The 21,880-nt window shown below is 32.9% G+C and overlaps 1 protein-coding gene and 1 long non-coding RNA gene across 11 annotated transcripts in view; one reads left to right on the forward strand and one right to left on the reverse strand.

The window, feature by feature from the left end:
• Positions 1–21,880, forward strand: part of LOC145730334 (uncharacterized) — a 318,043-nt gene that overhangs the window by 65,300 nt on the left and 230,863 nt on the right. The gene's annotated exons all lie outside the window — the stretch shown is intronic.
• dlg1 (MAGUK family member discs large 1) overlaps positions 1–21,880 on the reverse strand; it is a 269,680-nt gene that overhangs the window by 44,015 nt on the left and 203,785 nt on the right. For all 10 annotated transcript variants that reach the window (XM_081981489.1, XM_081981488.1, XM_081981486.1 and 7 more), the window contains 4 exons: positions 18,585–18,860; positions 16,440–16,658; positions 14,380–14,530; positions 8,772–8,886 (listed from right to left, as the gene is read on the reverse strand). In XM_081981489.1, the coding sequence (XP_081837615.1) occupies positions 8,772–8,886; positions 14,380–14,530; positions 16,440–16,658; positions 18,585–18,860 (761 nt within the window). The remainder of the gene's footprint in view (positions 1–8,771; positions 8,887–14,379; positions 14,531–16,439; positions 16,659–18,584; positions 18,861–21,880) is intronic.

A 21,880-nucleotide genomic window follows, 5' to 3' on the forward strand; every position in this document is an offset into this window, starting at 1 on the left:
TGGCTGTCCATCGACATATAAAAGTATATACAAAGTGTGACAAATACACGTGTTATTTACCGTTTACAGACAGGGTGCTCCAGAAACACTTTTTGACTAGTTAGGGCTAATTTGACCCTGGAAAATTAGAAAACATGGTTACATGAGCTACTAGGTCTACTACGATGTAATGCTTGGAAATTTATTATTACACCCTGTATATAATTGTATTTTTGAATAGTCCTTTCGATTTTAAATATTTTTTATGTATCATAACCTATATTAATCTACAGCGATTTTCGAGATATTGACGTTTGAAAAATGACACTTTCAGGTTTTCAAGTGTCATAACTCCTAACCAGAATGAGATAGAGCAAACCGGCTTGCATGTTTTTATTTTAACTTTTTGAGATCTATTATTTGGTAACATTTTTAATTTTGACGGGTGTCAAAAATATTATATCAGTAAAAAAATTGGCACTTGTCGAATTTTCTAATATGCGTGGCCATAGAGATCTCCAAAAGTAAAGATAAGAACATGCAAGCCGTTTTGCTCTATCTTATTCAGATTAGAGGGTATGACACTCCAAAAACTAAAAATGTCATTTTTCAACCATCAATATTTCGAAAACCGTTGCAGATCGCTATAGGTTATAATATAATACATAATATAGAAGGTGTTTCATTTAAAATAAGAAAGTTGACATTTACTTCCAGTGAAACCGGAAATGACAGAAAGATGAAAATATTTTTTAAATATAGCACCCATCAAATTTATCTTACTTCTAAAATTCCAAACTTATATAAAAGGTGATTCCAAAGTTGGGGCTTTCCTTTCACCTGCGAATGGGGCTTCAAAAAATAAGGTTTGTTTTCGTTTGACGCTTTTTCAAAATATGAACAATAACGAAGATACAGGGTGTCAAAGTTTTACTGAAAAACAAAAATGTAATGATTTTGAACTTGAAGTAGTTTAACATAATTTTGTAGGTGTCAGTAGTAACGTGAAAAGAAAATTTTCCAAAAGACAATTTTCTTGCGCTACTGTTTTTTTCCAACATAAAAATTATTATTGAATTCCTTGTAATAAAAATGTATAAAAATTAAACACTTTTTATTATGTTTTGCTACGACGGCGACGCATGCAAAAAAATCTTAAAGCGTGCCTAAAAATAAATGCTGTTTTAATTTTAAATGTCAAATTGTTAAAAAAGGCGGCTAAATTTTTTTGTTTTTGTTTATGTCTGTTGATAAGGAATAACCTGTCAGCTGGTTAAAATTAAATTAAAGTTAGTTTTTATTTTGTTTTTTCAGTAAAAGTTCCTTATTGTTCATATTTCGAAGAAGCGTAAAACGAAAAAGAAAAACTTATTTTTTGAAGCCCTATTCGCAAGTGAAAGGAAAGCCCCAACTTTGGAATCACCCTGTATATATTTGATCCTGATAAACTTTTAATAAATGGTTTGGGTGGCTAACCTTGTATTTAAATAAACTTTCCGACTTAAATACAGGGCGTCTCAAATTCGATGTACTAAAGCATTACCATCTCAAAATTGTTTTACCCACTTTATTATTGATATTTTAAATATTTAAAATCAACTACAATTTTTCAAAATACGTACCTGAAGTTTTTATTTCATTTTATAGTATCTACAGACTCTCGAAACTGTCACAATTGTCAAAAAATTATACCTAGTGTATCACTTAAATAGTAAATACTTCAAATTTTAAGAAAAAGTATTTCCTATGTTGTCATAATGTGTAGATAATTTAGTTTGATATAATAGTATAAATTTGATATGACTAAAAATAAAGTTTAAGCTGTTTTATCAAAATTCAATCCCAAATTCAAATATGTCGTAAGTAGGTATCTGAAAAATAATTAAAACTAGAAACCACAAACTTTTTTCTCTTTCTCTGTTTTTCGAAAAAGCAATGAACCTAATTATATTGCATAAAACTAAATTTACTACTCATTGTGACAACATATGATTTCCAAATTTAATAGAATTTTTGTTTGTAATTTTTTTTTAACAAATTTTTTAGCAATAAAATGCGCAACTTTGCTTTTCTTTAACTAAAGCTCTATCAACAAGAGTTTTTGACATAGCAATGCTAATGCATTGAATTTGTAACACCCTGTATAATATAAAATTTATGTCTTAAAATGAAGAGGAAAATTACTCCTCGGAATATTCGTCTAAATAGTAACATTCTGGATTCCGTTGCAACTAGAATGTAGGCAACTCAGTTAATTTATAAATCGTATTAATAAATACGTAATAATCGCATACATTCAATTAATGAGATTCTAGTCATAAACGAAGAAAACTGCTTATAATGAATCACTCTAACAGCTGTTCAGCATGCACGTCAAGGCCGCATAGAAGACTTATTTAGTTGCTTTACCCAGTTAAGCTAATTTATCCAGTTTAATTTCCAAACTGCACAAAACAAATTGCTTAAAAAACAAACAAAAATCCAAGAGTTTTCACGCACTTTTCTTTCTAAAATTGAACGACGAACAGGAAACACGTCTGAGTCAACGCTTAATCACCACAATTGAACCCCGAGAAAGCAATATATGTAATGCACCCCTAACACGTTATGACTAACTGGAGGGTAACTAGGGACCGGATATTAACCCTCAGTAAGCGGCCACACATTTACCGTCGACCTTGCGGCCCGACATCGACGAACGTACTGTATTGTATGTAAGTATACTACTTACTACTGTATCAAGGTATCCGTATAGCAGTATAGTGCATCGAGTAGTAAGCAGAGAGAGAGTCGCGAAAAAGCGAATGGTAATAATCAATGCCAATAATAGTAGGGGCTTTAACCAGACTGACAGCTCGCGCGTTCGTTCATTCAATTTTATAACGAATATACCGGTATTAAAGAGTGACTTACGATCACAGGCCCAATGTAATCAATATGAAATGTGGGTCAATGTGACATTGTCCGTATCGCAAACGGATACTTAAATATAACTAACTGAATCACTTGTTTTATATTTTTAAATAGAGCCTTCATATTCTGGACTAATTTTAACATTAAAATTGTTTTATGTAAATATTTCGGGTCGGTATTTAAATGAGCTAGTAAACTTTATTAGAAATGTGTAAAAAATTGAAGAAAAAGGAAGTGAGGCATATCTCCCTTCTAAAGAAGCGTTATTCGCTCCTTTGACTGTCTCTGGCTTGTATTGACCTCTCCCTGGTTTTTAGGTCGTCCTACTTTTAACATTCAATAATGATGCATTTTTCTCTTCTAAATCACAACGAAAAGTTACCCTTTTTTGAGGAGTTTAATGGCAACGAGCATCTTATGATACGAGTGTTAAAAGTACACGCATATAAAAGTTCCTGAAGTTGCAATTCTGAAAGTCTGCAATTCGAATGAGTGCCTTAATAGTTATTTACATTACTAGTGTGGTGTGAGCACAGCAAGTATTGTTAGTTGTGCTCAGTTCATTAATTTGCCATACCTCATACGAGTAATGTAGAATACTTTGGGTACGATTACAGAGAAATTAGTAACTTTGCCGCACTAGTGCCATAATAATTGTTTTACTGTACTCTTACGGTGCTTTATCACTTTAGTGCGGTAAAATCAATTATTATAGCAGTAGTGTGGTAAAATCACTTATTATGTAACTCAATGTAAGTTACTATGTAATGAACCATTACCATGCTAGTCGTAGATAATAGTTATTGAAGTAATAGGCCAAAAGTGACAGTTTTCCGCACCCTGATTTCGTTTTAACGGAACGACGCGAGGCAGAGTAAAACTCACTCTATTGGTGCTATAGTCTATTAAAAAACTAGGAGAAGTGATTGTGAATTAGATTGGCCAAACGTGATTGGTCAGTTGGGGGGTATGATTTACACAGCAGAAATCATAAAAAACAGGTTATGTCAAAAAACACCGGCTCAGCCACCATTTGAATGGCCGCATTCTTCTTTTTTGACGTCACGATGACGTAACTTGGGAAAAGCCATAATTTGATCAACTGTCAAATTACGTCATTGTGACGTCAAAAACGCTCTGCTCGCTGCATGGAGTTTGAAAACGAATGCGGCCAGTTTCTTGTTGTATCAGAGTCGTTTAAAGTTGTTTTTGAGTCTGTATAAACTCGTATGGCAGTGTATTGATATAACAAAAAAGTTATTTTCGATAATACACCACTTGAATATCCATTCTGCATCATGTATTCAACTGCGCCAAGAACCAGTGCCTCGATGTGAATTTCCCACCAAAATGCTAAGACAATTGGAATTAGATCGTTCGTATTCTAAAGAAAAGCCATTTATAGTGAATGTGTACAAACAAATATTAAATGAAGACCCGGATGCAAAAACCGTATATATTGTGTCAAAAATAAGTGAAGTAAAGCAGGTAATAAGATTGGAAATTCAAGCTTAGCATTCAATTTTTTATGTTTATGTTGCATGAGTATAGGTTAGGCAAACGAAGTCATTTGCTCAAGCATTTGCTTGTCAAATTAAACAATTTATAACACAAAGATGACAGTTTAAAGTAAAATACTCAAGATGTCTTAGGCTAACGAATTCGATTCAAAGTGATTTCTGTGAATAGTGAATATTTTGTAGAATAGGGGGTGTGATTTGAACACATTTCTGTATGATACTTTGACGTGACGCAAGTAGGAGGTGTACCATACATTTTTGATTTAAAGTATCCCCAGAGGAAGAAATCTAACGGTGACAAATCAGAGGAACGCGCTGGCCATTCAATGGTGCCTCTCATTCCAACCCCTTGACGAGAAAATGTAGCATTTAGAAAATCCCTTACGGACATAACATAATGAGGTGCACCGTCTGTCTTGTTGGAAGTATTATTTTTCAGCAGGATAACGATAAATTCGTTCTATTACTGCCGATAATTCTGAATCAATCGTGGTTTCTAACAAATCCAAATACATTTGGCAAAATAAGTTTTGAGACAAAAACGATGGTCCGACAATGTGGTCCCCAAAAATTCCTGTCCATACATTTTATTTTTCAAGATACTAAGTAATTCACGAAATATCCTTGGCTAGTGTCTGACCAAAACGGGCAGTTAGGTCTACTGACTTTAACATTTGAAAATCCACCGCAAAAAGAAATATTAACAAGAAATTCCTGATCATAATTAATTTTATCACTCATGATATCACAAAATTCCACACACCTATCGAAATCATGTTCATTTACTTTTGTAAGGTAGACGTTATTTTTCTTTAGGATCCTTTGAAAAACTGATTCGGGAGATTCATGTAACGCCGGAGTTTTCTTAAACTAAGTGAGAGTGTTGTAGTAATTTTTGTAAATGACATAATAAGCTTAATTTATAAAACAAATTGATCTCCTACAGCACGGCAGTGCTCTCAACGAAAGGAGTGACTGTTTTAACAATGCTGGACAACTACTGAGGCCGGCACAGCACCTAATACTTGGTCTCTGTCCTAAACGAGCAAAACTTCCACTAAATCTTAACAGAGCCAAACTACCAACGACGCTGAATATCCCGATTGCAGAGACTGGATGACGAATAGACATTTGGAACATATTTGGTGCCACTTATTCCGGCCTTCGGCACACGCACCTGGTACTAATGAAGCTACATCGAAACAACTTAGTCTAATTCATTGAATCAACGAAGCTACTGTCTTGCTCTGCAAACACTTAACCACTTAAATTCCCCACAGTATCAAATAGACAATAAACAAAGATATCTCTGTAATTATTAATTTAATAGCTAGAATAATGCGATCTTCAGCAACTATGCATTTTTTTTAACGCTCCTTTGACGTGTCGTATCGAAAACGTAGGTATCTTATTTTATATGTATAGTCCACAAGACTTAGTGTTAAAGAGCCCTCTGGCGCTTGACATATGAAATATATTATACTTTTTTGACTCCCTTTTTCATTAAAATTTAATGATATTGGAGTAACTAGTCCAATGTTTTCAACGTTTTTATAAAATATACTTTAACCTTTCTCACCTCTTTTATTTGGGAAATAATCGAACAATTTGAGAAACGTAAGTTGTTAAATGAATGCTAAACTCGCAGATTACAACAACCATATATTGACAGGATCAACACTTAAAATTTTCTCGGCAATTTCTCTAGTTCACTTTTCTTAAGAATTTTCTTTAGTTTTTTTTTTTAAGAGTATACTACTTGTATCCTGTATTTGAGTATGAGCTAATGATTTTTTTATTTAAATTACCCATAGCCGACATCCTTGATTAGTGGCTCACCTGATACATAAAATTAATACATTATTATAAAATAATAAGTTTTTAATAATTATAGTAAAGCTAGTACATCCCACGATTATAAAAATAATTGTCATAGCAAAACAAGTAATATTCGGCTGAGTTTAAGCACTTTAAAGATCATTAATAAGTGATTATAGTGTTGGTTTTAATTAACCACGCATCATAATGCTCCACTCGACATATAGTATCGAGTTTGTTAAAGTAGTCCAAGTTCACCCAAGAGCAAAAAGAGTAATCTTAGCACGGTCGACCCTGCAAAATTAACTGCAAAATAAGGTCGACGTGATATATTTGTTGTGCCACAAATACGAACAACACTTTGCGAATTGGCTTTCAATTGCATACTACATTGTTTGTTGCCGCGTTTCTAATAAGTAACATTTGTTTAATACGTTAGGAAGTTTGAGTTATATACGTCAAATATGAGAACAACTGGGTTACTGAACAGGACAATTTTGAAGTTTCGCCAGCTTTCAACTTGTAAATGGTAATAAGATACTTAAAATTAATTTAGAGTTATGAAAACAATTCAATAATATATTAAATACTGGGAACACAACTTTCTTCGTGTGAAGTGGCACAAATAAATTGGCGGCATGTCGTTAACGACTGCACCTAACGGAGCTGATAATGCTGGTACAACTAATATATAAAATCGCGAAATTCAATTAAATATGCATCTATAATATAGTTAAGGTAGTAATACAGGGTGTCCTAAGTTATTCATGCCATGCATTTATATGAGAAAACAGTTAATTTAAATGAATTTTTAATGTTATTTTAAATTTTACGGAGTTTCTTAATTACTAGAGATAAGGTTTTTTAAATGAAATTCCGTACTTACAACAACAACAACCAAATAAGGAGAGACTACCAGTGAGACAAGTCCTACACTAAGACCAAACGAAATACGAAATAGGTTGGGGACCTGCCCCGATAAAAAATATGAAGATAGGAAGAATGTAGTCTTTCTCGTTGCACATCGTTTAACCGACATAATACTGGAATCTTTTTTTAAATAAAGTATTTACTCAAGAAGCTCTCATTTTGCTGATGGACGGAAAATTGTCGATTTAGAAGAGACGCTACAGTAACTGGGCAAAAGTCCCGAAAAGTTTTGACAGTGAAGGGAGTAAAGTAAGTTAATAAAGTAAAAAAGGGCACGCTTGTTACCACTTGTTGTATTATTAACGCTTGAGGCCAGTTTTTATTCAAAGAACACATGTACGAGGTAGCGGAATGTGTCAGAATCGCTCATAAAAAAGCTCTTACTCCAAGTAATATTATTAATGCATTTAAGAAATGTGGAAATTTATCCTTTTGAAGCAAATGTATTTATCGACGAAGATTTTATTACTTCAGAATGGCGAACGTCCAGAAGGAACACAGAACCAGCAAGTCAAAAAAGTCATTCTCATTTCCTCTACCCGAGGAGCAGATTTGCCGCAAGTTTCAACCAGTCAACAAATATTCAAATCTCCCGAAGAAATTAGGGGCTTTCCTAAAGCGGAACCAAGAAAATTAAAAACTGACCGAAGAAAAGGAAAGAGTATTATCGCCACCGACACACCTGAAAAACATTTAATTGAGGAAAAAGCTTTGGTAAAAGAGAATAAAATTATAAAAGTGACAAAACGTCAAAAAGAAACTTTTTACGGAAGCTCGAATGAAGAACCCGTTTTAGACTCATCAGCAGGAGACAAATCACTTTTTCAAGTAAGTGCGGATGTTTTTCAGGATCCAGACAGAAAACCAATTGAAAGCGATTTTATGCTGAGGGAGTTTGCAAGTCAGAAAAGAAAAAAAAATTATAGGAAAAGTTCTTAACTCTGCAGAATCCGCTTCAGACCAAGAATTTGATATCAGGTTTTTAAGAAACCAAAAAAAAGGCATAAATAAATTCGTATTTCCTGAAATAGTCGACGAGTCCGTTGTTCCTTTAAAAATGTCCGTTGTTCTTTTATAAAGCTAATTCTGCCCTCACCAATTATGTGCAGACATACAAGTTGCCAAAAAGCTTCTATTACTTTTGAAATAAATTTTAGTTCAATTAATATATTCCTTGAAACTAAACATCTCTTATTTCATTTTTGTGTATTATCCAACTGTTAGTACCTACTTGACAAATAAAAATGTTTCAAAAGAAATACGAAAACCAAAAAAAAATAATTCCTATCTCATTGTTGGGTTACTACTGTCTCTGTCTTAGCACTGAAGTCAAGCACTGAGACAAATTCCATATTAAATACTTTTGATGACATAAAATACATTTATATTGCAAAATGTATCTTGGACCTGATAGACAGACCCTACAAGATCACCCGGGTTCACTGAAAAGTTCATTTAGCGCCAAAACTAGTAAATGTCACTCAAAATAATAATGTGTCACTGTTGGTTAGTCTATTTATGTTGCTTTTTCTAGTAAAATTCACAAAAGAAAAGTTTACGGTTTAAAGTTCTAGCAAAAAGTAAACAAGTAGAAAAATATTAAAAACTTACCTTGTGATGTCTTCAGTGCTGACTGCTTTTGGCGTCCCAATTGGCTGATGTAAGGCTAAATTGGAGGAGTGAGCAGAATGAATCGAATCGGTGTAAAACCGTGATGCTTTTGTAGCTGTAAAAAAATAAACTAAATCAGTAAACCAGTCAAAGTAGACACAGACATACCAGGTGTCCAAGAGCACCATGGACATAGGAGATTAACATGGGAAAACGGTTTAGATTTTTTTGTGCCTGTACGGTTGATTGGATTGAAAAATCGTATTAATGAAAGTTGTAGTACCTATCACGGACTAGTTTTCTGTATTTTTTCAGATCTGTAACTTGAGCCCGTTCGTCGTAAAACACGAACAAAAATGCGAAAATTTTAACTTTTTACCTGCACTGTATAAGCGGTTGTCGAGCAACCGTACCAGCAACAATGACCTGTTTACCCGTTGCACCACACTAGTGCGTTAATAATTCATTTAACCGCACTAGTGTGGTAAACCACCCTAAGAGTACTTGCAATAATACAATAATTATCGCACTAGTGCGGTAAAATCATCATCATACGTAACTCAAAATGGAGTTGAAAGATGACTAATTTCTGTGTTGATCGTAGATAAAATATTGTACTGGGAGGCCCACTAAGAATGTGAAGTACTGTATTTAGAAAACTGTCCAATATAAAGGCCTTCAACAATTTTTTTTTATTACTATTAAGGCCAAGTGAAACACACAACTAAAATATTTTTATGATTCTAACGTTGCCACATCTACATGAAATCAGTGGCAACGGATTTTTGATCGGCAACCCTAACTATACCATTTTCGATTCTGCTACGGGGTCTCGACAGTTTTTGTTCTGAAAAGTTTCTCTCTAAATTTTGTCGCTTTCGAAATATTTACCATTAAACATTTAAATTTTCAATACTGACCAGAGAAACGGTTGATGTTCAGAACAAACACAGCGTCACTCAAATATCAGTTGTCAGTCACTCAAACTCACTTTTTTACCCTAAAATCACATATTTCTACAAAAACTCGCTTCGTTCGTTTTGCACAATTCAGCTCGCTACACAAAATTATATTTATTCGAAATGATACGTAAATAATACGACAGAAATGTAAAAAAAAAATTCTGAACATATTCAAAAGGATGTTAAAATTACTAAAAGTTTACGTCCCATCTTCATGCGCTTGTTGGTTCCATTCAATAAATAATGCGTTCTCCAAATTCTAAAGTCCGAATTTCTAGGAATTTTGCTTTTTGTAAATAATAAAATTAACCAACCTTTGACATCTAATGTAAACAACTTACGCAAAAACACGTCATTTGACAGATTTTTTTAATGCTTTTTTTGCTTCTTTCTTTTTTTTGTGATTATTTGCTACTATTTTTTGTGTGGTTTTAAGTTGAATAGGCTAATTTACAATTGCAATAGCTATATTGAGATATTGAACGCTTCTGAGAGACAAAAACATACCAATTATCTGTTTCAAAATGGGTATGTTAGTTAATTCACAAATTTAAACTGAGCAAATAATTTCCAAATGCTCCTGAAGTAGTCTAAAAACATTCCAAAACACTATAGAAGCTTCAAAATGCCTTGCAAAAGCTTACAAAAGAGATGCTTTCAAAAGCTTTTAGAACAGTCGTAAAGCTTCCAAATCTTATCTATAGAAGCTCTCAAAAGATTTCTAATACAGTCTAAAAGCTTTCGTATGCTTCTAGAGCAGTTTAACAGCTTCCTAAAGTTTCTAGACCGTCTACAAGGTTTTAAATGCCTTAAGAACAGTCTAGAACCTTCAGTGCTGTTTAAACTGTAAACACTTTCTAAATGCTCCTAAAGTAGTCTAAAAAGGCAATTCTAACTAATTATGGCATGTAGAAAACGAATCCTGTGCCCGTTTTGCTGTAACTGCCGCCATTTAGGCGCTGACTTTGAAATTAGGACATTTTTAACAGTTTCCAAGACATGGGACTTTAAAAATTATATTTTGACAAATGAAACTTTACGTCACATTTCTACCATTAACCTAAACTAACTAAGGCAGTTAAAGACAATTTTCAAAATTCAAAAATTTTCTAGTTAAAGGTCGACCGGTGCATTGTATGATAAAATGTTATATTTAATGAAATACCTATACAGGGTGTCCCACGACCAAAGACCTCGATTGATATTGGAAAAAGTATAAATAGGAGAGTATTGAAAATTTGGTAGGATACTGAGGTGTGCATGCCCAATCCAACTAAAATATTTTCAAGATGGTTGCACTTCCGCTTATACCGGAAGTCGATCACAACTTTCTTATTTTAAATAGAACACCCTATATATTATTACATATTTGGATTCCTCACAAAATTCTGACCAACTTTTGTATAGAATGCCCTATGTCTATCTCTAGCCGTTTTCGAAATATTTGATGTTTTTCCAAAAAAGTGACAGTTGCAACGCTCAACATATTTTTGTACTATGTTAAAACCGTATTTCATTTTGCAATGAAACTTTAAGATATTGTAAATGAAGGATCGTTTTATTATACTGAGGGTGCGTAACCACTCATTTGTATACAGGGTCGTCAAAAAAAAATCATAAACTTGCCACTAAAAAAAATGAAAAATCTCAAGTTTTTTAAATGGAAACCCCCATGTTTTATGACGGAATCATTTTGAGCATTAAAAATTACTATAAGTTTCAATTTACTTGCCTATACCTAAATCCAACCCATTTCGTTTTATTTGAGAATAAACATTTTTTATTATAAAAATTCCAGATTTCTTGAAAATTTCTCTCTCTAATTACGTGTAACTGACAGAGAAACGTAGATAATTGCATGCGTGAAGACAGTAAACGAAAAAAATACCAAGTAGGCCATATTTTCAGTACGCTGTTGCCAAAATCCAATACCGTCGACAAAATTAATTGGATTGATACTTGGTATTTTTTTCGTTTACTGTCTTCACGCATGCAATTATCTACGTTTCTCTGTCAGTTACACGTAATTAGAGAGAGAAATTTTCAAGAAATCTGGAATTTTTATAATAAAAAATGTTTATTCTCAAATAAAACGAAATGGGTTGGATTTAGGTATAGGCAAGTAAATTGAAACTTATAGTAATTTTTAATGCTCAAAATGATTCCGTCATAAAAAATGGGGGTTTCCATTTAAAAAACTTGAGATTTTTAATTTTTTTTAGTGGCAAGTTTATGATTTTTTTTTGACGACCCTGTATACAAATGAGTCGTTACGCACCCTCAGTATAATAAAACGATCCTTCATTTACAATATCCCAAAGTTTCATTGCAAAATGAAATACGGTTTTAACATAGTACAAAAATATGTTGAGCGTTGCAACTGTCACTTTTTTGGAAAAACATCAAATATTTCGAAAACGGCTAGAGATAGACATAGGGCATTCTATACAAAAGTTGGTCAGAATTTTGTGAGGAATCCAAATATGTAATAATATATAGGGTGTTCTATTTAAAATAAGAAAGTTGTGATTGACTTCCGGTATAAGCGGAAGTGCAACCATCTTGAAAATATTTTAGTTGGATTGGGCATGCCCACATCAGTACCCTACCAAATTTTCAAAACTCTCCTATTTATACTTTTTCCAATATCAATCGAGGTCTTTCGTCGTGGGACACCCTGTATAGTTTTATAGGGGGCTTTGAGGACCATACGTGGTAAAAATTTCACACTGATAACTCAAACCGTTTTTGAGATATTGAGAAAAATGTCCGAAGAAAAGTAATCAAGTCTGACGCCCTCTAGCGGCCAAACGGGGCAAGTTAGCGGTGCCCGCTCAACGTCACGTGATAGCTCTAATCATTAGCCACTTACTTTAATGTGTCTATACGGTACGTTTTAAATAATCAAGTTATTCGCGATTTTTTGGAAAAATGCACCAAAATTTTGTCAAAATGAAGGTGGCCTACTGACCGCCGCCTGAGTTAAAGTGGTTTTTAGTAAATATTTTGAAAACGGTTAGATTTACATAAAAACTACAAGAGTGCAAAATTGTTCCTAATGGACCACTAAACCAAACTACGTAACGTTTGAACTTCAATACAGTTGCCTGTATACAGGGTGTGCACAAAATTGTTAGTGGATCATTATTTTTGCTCACCCTGTACACAATTTTTTGCTCTACATTACTGAAAAGATCAGTTCAAGAGTGATTTGTTTGAGAGGTTGAACCACCCTGAACTCCCAAAAATAACCAAGCTACAGGATGTTAAAGTATTGAACTAATTTTCGGTAAAAAGTGCATCAAAGTAGTTTTTGAAAAATATCTCGAAAACGGTTAGAATTACAAAAGAAACTCAGAATTACTCAAGCAGTCGAAAGTCTTCCAAAATAGTCTAGTCAGTTTAAAGGCTTCCAAATGATCGTCAACTAGACTAGAAGCTTTTAAAACAATTTAAAAGCTTCTAAAAGTTTCTACAACCGTCTACAAGGTTTCAAATGCCTTAAAAGCAGTCCAGAACCTTCAATGTTCCTAAAGTAGTCTAAAAAGATTTCAAAACACTTCAGAAACACCAAAATGCTTCTAAAATAGACGGAAGCCTTTCAAAACAATCTAGAAGCTTCCAAAAGCTTTTAAAACAGATTCCAAATGCTTTTCAACTAGTCCAGATGTTCCCAAAAGATATCAAAACCGTCTAAGGAAAATAATTTTGCTTATTAAGCGCTTTTTTTCACGATTTTACTGTTTTTTTATCCGGACTCTACTTATAAGCAAATAAATCTAAAGGTACGGTTTGGCTGTTGCGATTAACCGCAGCGACTCGCGACTGCTACTAAATGCATCTGACTGTTAAAATGGAGTTTCTTTCGCCTGGAGAATACGGGAATCAAGTCGCACCTGATGCTATCCGACTGGTACAGGAACCAGTCAAAAATCGTTAAAAATGGCCCGTTTTTCAGGGGAATTCAAAAACTATAACTTAGTCTCATTTTCTTTTAAGAGGTTATTTATAAAAAGATTAATATATCCTTCTCCCGACGACTTTAATATAACATGTGTGTATTATTTATTTTAATATTTTTCTTTTTCAGTAATTATAATTCTTCTTCCGTCACCTTCTTTTTCCGAAAACAGAAAGGACAAATAACTGTGACGTTGCTCATTATTTAAATTGTGTCTACCTCAACTTTGAAACCACAGTGGGTTGCAGAAGTTGCTCCTCTAGACGCTCCCTGATCTGCGAATGCGATTGCGATTGAACGTAATCTCAAGCTGCACTTGTTGAATCTCACCAGCCAAACCATACCTTAAGAGAGGCTCTATTCACTTGACAAACCATCCCATACCTATGCTATTGACAAATGATAAAGCTGAAAAAATCCTTCATAGGTGACATGTGTCAGTCTCACAAACATAATTTGTCTGTTAATTAATGTTAAATGGCATAACGTTCAGGTAGACCGACTCACTTAAAAGTTTTCTTCCATTTTGTTCGAGCACACTGGTTCTCACTTCTAACCGTTGATTCCGTATGAATAACTTTGAAATTTTCATACCTGTATAGTTCTAAATGCAATGAAGTTTGAAAGAATAGTATGAGTATGGAGAAAATAGAAACCATAATACACAGTATACCATAATACTTACAGAGTTGAGGAGAGTATGAAGTATCCGATGATGGTGGAGGATTGAAACCAGAATCGGGTTTTGCCACCACCAGGATTACCGTATCTTGAGTGGCCTTTAGAGTGGACACTGCATCCTCGTGAGTAACGTTTTCCAAATTTACCTCGCCTTTCTAAAATATAAAGTAAATGATCAGCGCAAACCGAAACATTGTTTGGTAATAGCCAGAAAAAGCGTTTTTTTGAGAAAATTTTACTTTCCTTTGTTGTGTGGTTGATTTGTTTTATAGCATTATTAGAAAACAAAACAGTAAAAACACTGGGTGATAAGGATATGCTGTGATTGTGAATTCTTAAGGCACAATAACCAAAAAAATAAATGACGGCTCAAAATTTCAAAAAAGCAATATGGAAAGTCCACGCTAAACGTTATATTTCATAGCCTGATAGTGCATAAAAAATAGTACAAGTTTGCTACATAAACTAAAGTCCAAAGTTGTTTTGTTACAGATATACAAGGTTTTGATTAAAAGATATTGCAACTTTTCTATAGCGGGAAAAATTAATGGATCAACAATATCCTTAAATCGCAAGAAACAAAGTCGTTTTATTAAATAAAAATATTATTGACTTCCAGATACCTACATGATCATAAGATTTAATTTTTTCCCGAACTTTCGCTGTAGAGAAAAGTAACAAAAAAGGATGTGTTTTCGTAAATTGAATGCGAAATCCAAAACTGATTTATAATTTATGAAAAAGCAGTACCAAGCGTAACTTTTTTTCTGTAAAATTATCGTGTAATGTGCCTGAATGGACGTCACTAGTAAAATTTAAAAAAAAAACACTTTTTCTAATGCAAAACGTACCTCTTTGATTACAGTTAGCGCCTACAATGGTACGTTCAAATAGGACTAAAAGTTTTAAAGTTATAGAAAATTGTGATATTTTTATTCACATATTTACACCCTGTATGTTCGTAACGAAACAACTTTGAACAATAGATTATTAAGTTAGTTATTTAAATTTGGGTTTACTAAGTCACTTAGTTTTTGAATCCAAAGCTATTTTCTGAGGTACTATCAAGCCGCGGAATATGATGCTTTTATAGTGAAACAACACCCTATGAAGAAGAATTGTATGGGGCACCATACATTTCTAGAATACCATCGTTAAACACTAGCATCTCAACGGGAGATACCTTTAAAACTATTAGGTATGTACATGCCTGATTTAACTTAAAAAAAATATAGACTAGAATAAAATTACACTGCAAAAACAAGTAAATAGGTTATTTAGAAATCTTCTAGAAATGTAACAGAACTACCATATTAGTAAAAATAAAGTTCAAACCTGCAAAAAATGAAAAAACTAATTCAGAACCCTAGATGATTGAAGTAAATCTAGAAGAACTCTGGAACATTTAAATTAAAAAAAAAAAAACAAAAAATAATATGTTTTGGTTTGACTTATCCAAAAAACTTCTAGAAATGAATCAAATCTATATTTTAAGTCTAAAATAAACTTAAGAGCTAGACATGTAAACTCAGAACCCTAAATGAGTCCAAAAAATTTAAAAATCATAGAAAATTGATTTGTTCTAGAACTAAACGGTCAACAGAAGCCATGTAGCTCAAATTAAAAACTTGTTGAAGTCAGTAATGAATATTATACAATCTAAAATAATCCCTTAACTTGATGATTAAAAAAGCAACTTAGCCAATCCAATCTAAAAGTATTATAGAATAACTATTACAAAATCTAAATGACGTTTGAACCTTTTGTCTAGACTTTCAACCGTTAAGCTATTAACTAAAAAAATAAATAAAATACAGTCGGTTAACTATTAGTGTAAAAGTTAGAAAATTTATAGATGTAGATAAATGTTATCCAGTTTATATATTGGAATGAAGGTTCTGTTCTTTGGTTATCGAGCCATACTTCGGCAAAACGAAGGAACGACGGTCAGAGTTGTGGGATTAATATACAAAAAAAACAAAACCTCACCATTTTTAAAGGAGTAAAAATCAGGTGTGTTACTTTTTTATAACTGAGCGTAGTTAAAACAAAAAAAAATCTTACCTCATCTCGAACAGCCACCAATTTGTCCCCGACAGCCAGTCGTCCGTCAACCTGTGCCGCACCACCCTCCATAACTTTGGTGACATAAATACCGTTGTCGCCTGGTATATGCTGGTTGCCTATGCCGCCCGCAATGCTAAAGCCCAGACCTTTGTTGCCCTTAATCAATTCTATTTCGAGCAGCTTCATATGACGGGGCTGTCGCCGACGACGTATACTCTACATTAACAAAAGACTCGCATAAAGATCTTCAAAATACAAAAATGTATTTAAAACACAATTTTACATCAAACTGATGAGCATACTCAACAAATAACAAAACATAACATTTCAGACACATAAAAAGTGGTAACTTCTATTATTATAAAGTGACTTTACTAGCAATAAAATGAACCTGTATGTTTTAAACAAAGAAAGAATATTGTATTTCCTTGAGTAAGATCACTCAAAACGGTTCTTGCACAGCGATTTACAAGTTACTCTCTCACCAAATTAAATTTGGGATCAGGCTTAAAAAAACTTTTACACAGTGAGAAATAATTATTCTGGCGCGCCAAAGAAAATTTGTAAAAACTTATTTTGTTTAAAAATGCAGCATTTTTTAGTATATTTATTTATAAAATGAAAAAGTAAAATTGTTTTCACTTGATGTATGATAACGTATAATTTTTGAAATAACCACAAAAGTGGGTTGCTTAAAACCATCCTTTAAGTGTAATAAGGAATGAACTTCTATATGTCAAAAAACTTTGATAGCCTTGCCCCAACCCTACATTTCATGTTTTTAGAGTTGTAAAGCCCAAAATTTTGTAATTAATTATGTTGTTTGTTTTTGTTGTGTTTCATTTAAAGCAGCAAAGTTGTCATATTTATCTGGCAAGTGGCAACCCTGTACATTTGAAAGTATTACATAAAAAAACTGGATACAAAAACACATACATAACAACGAATAAATAATAGCTATTTATGTACCAAGGGGGTTAAAGAGATCATAATGTCCTGTAGGACCTTATACTACTCTCTTTCTGGCACTGAAAAAGTAAGGTATACCTTTACCGGTAGGTTGGTTAGTGTTTATTTTACCTGAATGATGTGACTTTGATCTGTCAATCAGTCAAAATGGCAAAATGTGGACAAAATTTTAGAAAATATATAAGAAAATGCAGCGAAAGCTAACGAAAGTTCATTACCTAAAAAAGTCAAGAGCATCCTAGGATAGGGGATACAAAGTTTTTATGGTATGAAAGTAGAAAAATTCCATTTGCTAATATTAAAGGTTTCAGGGCGTTATGATAACGCCCGCCTATAATGCCCTCAGGTTGTTATGAACACTATAACCTACACCGTTTCCAAGGTATTATGTATTCATAACTTATAGGTGAAACATAAATAAGTTTTTCGTGTAATACCATTTTTAAATGTTTTTATTGTTAAATTTGTGCGTTTTTGGATAATTTCTGGAGTCTTTCCTTTAACTTAATTATGGCTGTTTTCCCAACACTTTCAAGTCAGTTTTAAAGTACAACTTGAGTTAAGTAACAGATCAGGTGCAAAATAACAGTCTAAACTAAACTTATCTATGCTGTCCTTAAACTCAACTTAGCCAATTTTGGGGAAACGGATATTAGTATAATAGTTGAGTGATAGGAAATATGAGTTAACAAGTAGGTAATTCCAGTAGTGGCAAGCAGTCAACAAAAATTTATATTTCTGTAACGTTTGAGATCGTATATTTCAAGTTGTAAAAAGATACAAAATATGCCAATTTTCTCTACAGAAACTATACTTTCTTTCCCCCTGTAAAAATGCATAATAGTTAGGACCATACCCACTGCAGCGCTGTAGTCAGTAGGTACATCTTATTTTTCAACAATTGGTTAGCATGGTAGTTATCGTTATATAGTAAGTGTTATGTGATGGTAACGCCCGCCTATAACGCCCTCAGGTTGTTATAGACACTATAACTTACACCGTTCCCAAGATATTATGTATTAATAATGGATAGGTGAAACATATATAATCTTTAAACCTCTAAAATATCATTCACCTCCAGACACCCTGTATATATTAAACAGATGTTCTGTTAACATACAAACAACAATTGTATAGTCATACTAAAATAAAAATAGCAAAAATCAAACTTACCAACTTAACAATGTTGCCGGCACGTTTCAGGGCTTCAACAGCCATAGCGTGCGGAACATCCACCACCGGTTGATCGTTGACGGCCAGAATAGAGTCACCAACTTGAAGGCGGCCATCGGCGGCAGCCGCGCCACCGCCTATCAGCTTAGTCACGTAAATAGCAGTGTCATCGCCAATGTGGGGATTATCGGTGCCGCCAGCAATGCTGAACCCCAAGCCAGAACCACCACGTTCCAGGATAATCTCCTCGTATTCCCATTCATCGTCACCGTTTAACTAAAATAAAAATATGAAAAAGTTACGTGAGATTTTGATGTTTTCTGTCTGCCAACTCAGTTGTTTTTATGTAGTATTCCAAAATTAGTTCGCTATGCATTAACGATGTAACATACAGTCAATGAAATAAAATAAAACAAGCAACGCGACGCATTTTTAAAGAACTCCTTAAGTTTTCTAGTCTAATCTTTCTAGTCTAAATTTTGATAAATTTGCAAACTGATTTCCACTTTTTAAGTAAATAGTTATTTCATTTTCACCTCTATTTACATTGACCCTTGCAATTAAGCGCTTAAACTAATTCTAGTTAATTTAAAGGTATTTGGCTGGTCAATTAACCATGTTGATTGATCCATACATTAGAAACGAAATAGGTAATAATGTCCATAACAAAAAAAGTAATATAGGTGGGCGTTATTATAATGGTCGCTAAAACAGCCTTTAATTATTAAGCTATTACAGCTTTGCTGTTTATGAAAAAATCTACTTTTGCTGCCCGAATTTCCAAAACAAATTTATCACACTAAAAATTGTTATAGAAAGTATCAAATTTGAAAAACTGTCACGCTCGAATAGCGTGCGTTACATACGTGATATATTTGGTGATAGTTAACAGTCGCACTAAATATTTACAAACAATACCGTTGTGATTGGTCCTGTAACGGGGTCAAACAGGCCTGAAAAATTAAAAATTAGGTAACTTTGAACACTACAAACGTTTGAAGGAGTCAGAAGCAAATGGGTAAAGTTCCAATTATAAAAATAGTGATTAGCTTTCAATATTTGCAATAGGGGAAGATTTTGCAATAGATAGGTAAATACATAGTATAATATTTATACAACAAGTGACAAACCATTTTTCTCTCTCCTCTCCTCTCTCCAAGAACTTAAAATTGTTCTTTTCGTGAATAAACCGGTTTGAATCACGTTTGTTTGTTTACATTTGTAAATAAGTTACGAGTGATTTTAAAAAATTTTAAACCTCTAGTGAATAAATTATTGTTTAAATCGTTGCTAAGCGTTGAACAATTGATTAATAATAGGACGAAATTTAATAAAATATCAAAAACAGTAAAGCTTTACCGATAACAAAGTTTGGAGTTTGAGCAAAATGAAGACTAATTTGTTTGGATCATATGTTTGTCATAGCTAAAAATAATAATAAATGTAAACTGCCTACGTCACTAGATTCTATGGATAAATACCTATACCTACTACTCAAAAATCTGTACCTCAAAAATAATATTTTTAATATCACGAGAAAGCACCTGCCGCAAAAGCAAAATTATTGCATTTTTGGATAATCCTATTGGCTGTAAGAAAGATTTTTATCATAATGACGTAACTAACGTTCACCGTTAACGTAAAAAATTCCAAAAATCGAAATTTTCCACATCTAGAACATTCGTAAACCTTAATGTACTAAGAGCAAAATGGCTGGCACATTCCTATCATAACATTTCATAAGCTATGTGATAATGCCAATTTGAATGAAAAGTAGAAATTATTTTCAAAATTTTTGAAAATATGTAAGTGAAAAGTGAAAAACTCCTGTATAACATTCAATAATACCCATATCACGTAATCCGAATAATATCGGTGAAATTTTGGAATAATGACCCTAAAAAGAAAAATTTTCTACAAGTTTAGCCTTGGGTTATTACATTGTAAAATACAGAAATAAAAATTTCAAAATTATCCATAGGAAATGAACTAAGAATATTAAGTATTTGCAAACCACTGATCTAGATCTAGACAAAAAGTCCAGTTAATTTTGGTCACAAGACGTTGATAAGACTTTCTGAAATAAAGCATCATCAATATTTTTGATGTAAAGAGGTTTTTTTGAAATCTTCGTGCAGAGATTGGTTTACAACTGGTCTCTTTTTTTTACCATTGATATTTTATGGAATATTCTTAAGTTACTATACCTGTAAGTTTATTGAAAACAGTGTAACGACAGTGTAATAAACAAATCCCCTAAATATCTGATTCCAGGTAAATTTAAAAAATGGTACACGTAATTAGATTTGCCAATGGAGAGGTTTTTTCAAGCCATTTTTAACACTGCAACTTTGAACTTTCTAGAACGGGTGAGATCAAATAAGCCTCTTTAGATTCAATTTGCAGTGTTAAAAATGGTAAAAACGAACTTACCCCTTAACAAATTACAAACTAACTAATTACGTCTAGAAACGATTTTTATTTTAAATTAACTTTGAATAAGATATTTAATATGTTTCGTTTTAAATGGGTTAGCCTGACCTGTATGTGCTTTGTTCTATTAAATTCTAAGAATTTTATGTTCAAGTTAGTTTAATGTCTCTTTGTATAGACAGCAAAATTTGTGATTTCATCCTAGTTGAATACAGAAGCTTCATACAGTTGACTAATCTCAGAACTAATACAGCACACTTGCATTTGTAAGTCTTGAAAGTTTCAGATTGTTATTTCAGTTGGTAAAAAAACGAATTTAAAACATCTTAACTGAACTGGAGAAACAAATAAATACTCAACGTAAAACTACTCTCCTAAAACCTGGGTACATTAGTAAAACATTGTTTCTGTTATTAATTTTGAGAACACCAGTTGTCTACCTTACTCTAGTGAGTCTAGAGAAGGTAAATTTATGAATTAACTCTAGTTGGATTCAAAAAAACATAGAAATGTTTACATTTTAAGTAGAGGAGCTTCGCTCCTAGAAAAGCACATGGTCCGTTCCTAAGAAAGCATTAATTTTGAACTTGGGACAGTTTATCATATTGATAAAATACTGGGTTAAATACTAGAGCTTATTTAATAGCATTAATTTTTGGAATCATTTTCCTATCTTTCTCTGATTAGTTGGAGTGATTTTTTGAATTAACTCTAGTCAGAGTACCTACTAAACTCAATAAAGGTCACAAGCAGCCACTGCATGAGACAAAAATGATTATTTTGGCATACAAAACTTAAATGTCTCTCTGAAATGGGACTTTTGACCTCGCTACAATGCCAAGATCACAATAACTATAATAATG

Source organism: Ips typographus, linkage group LG6 (genome assembly GCF_016097725.1).
Source record: "Ips typographus isolate SLU linkage group LG6, UJ_Ityp_2.0, whole genome shotgun sequence".
In the NCBI taxonomy this organism is placed as follows: Eukaryota; Metazoa; Arthropoda; class Insecta; order Coleoptera; family Curculionidae; genus Ips; species Ips typographus.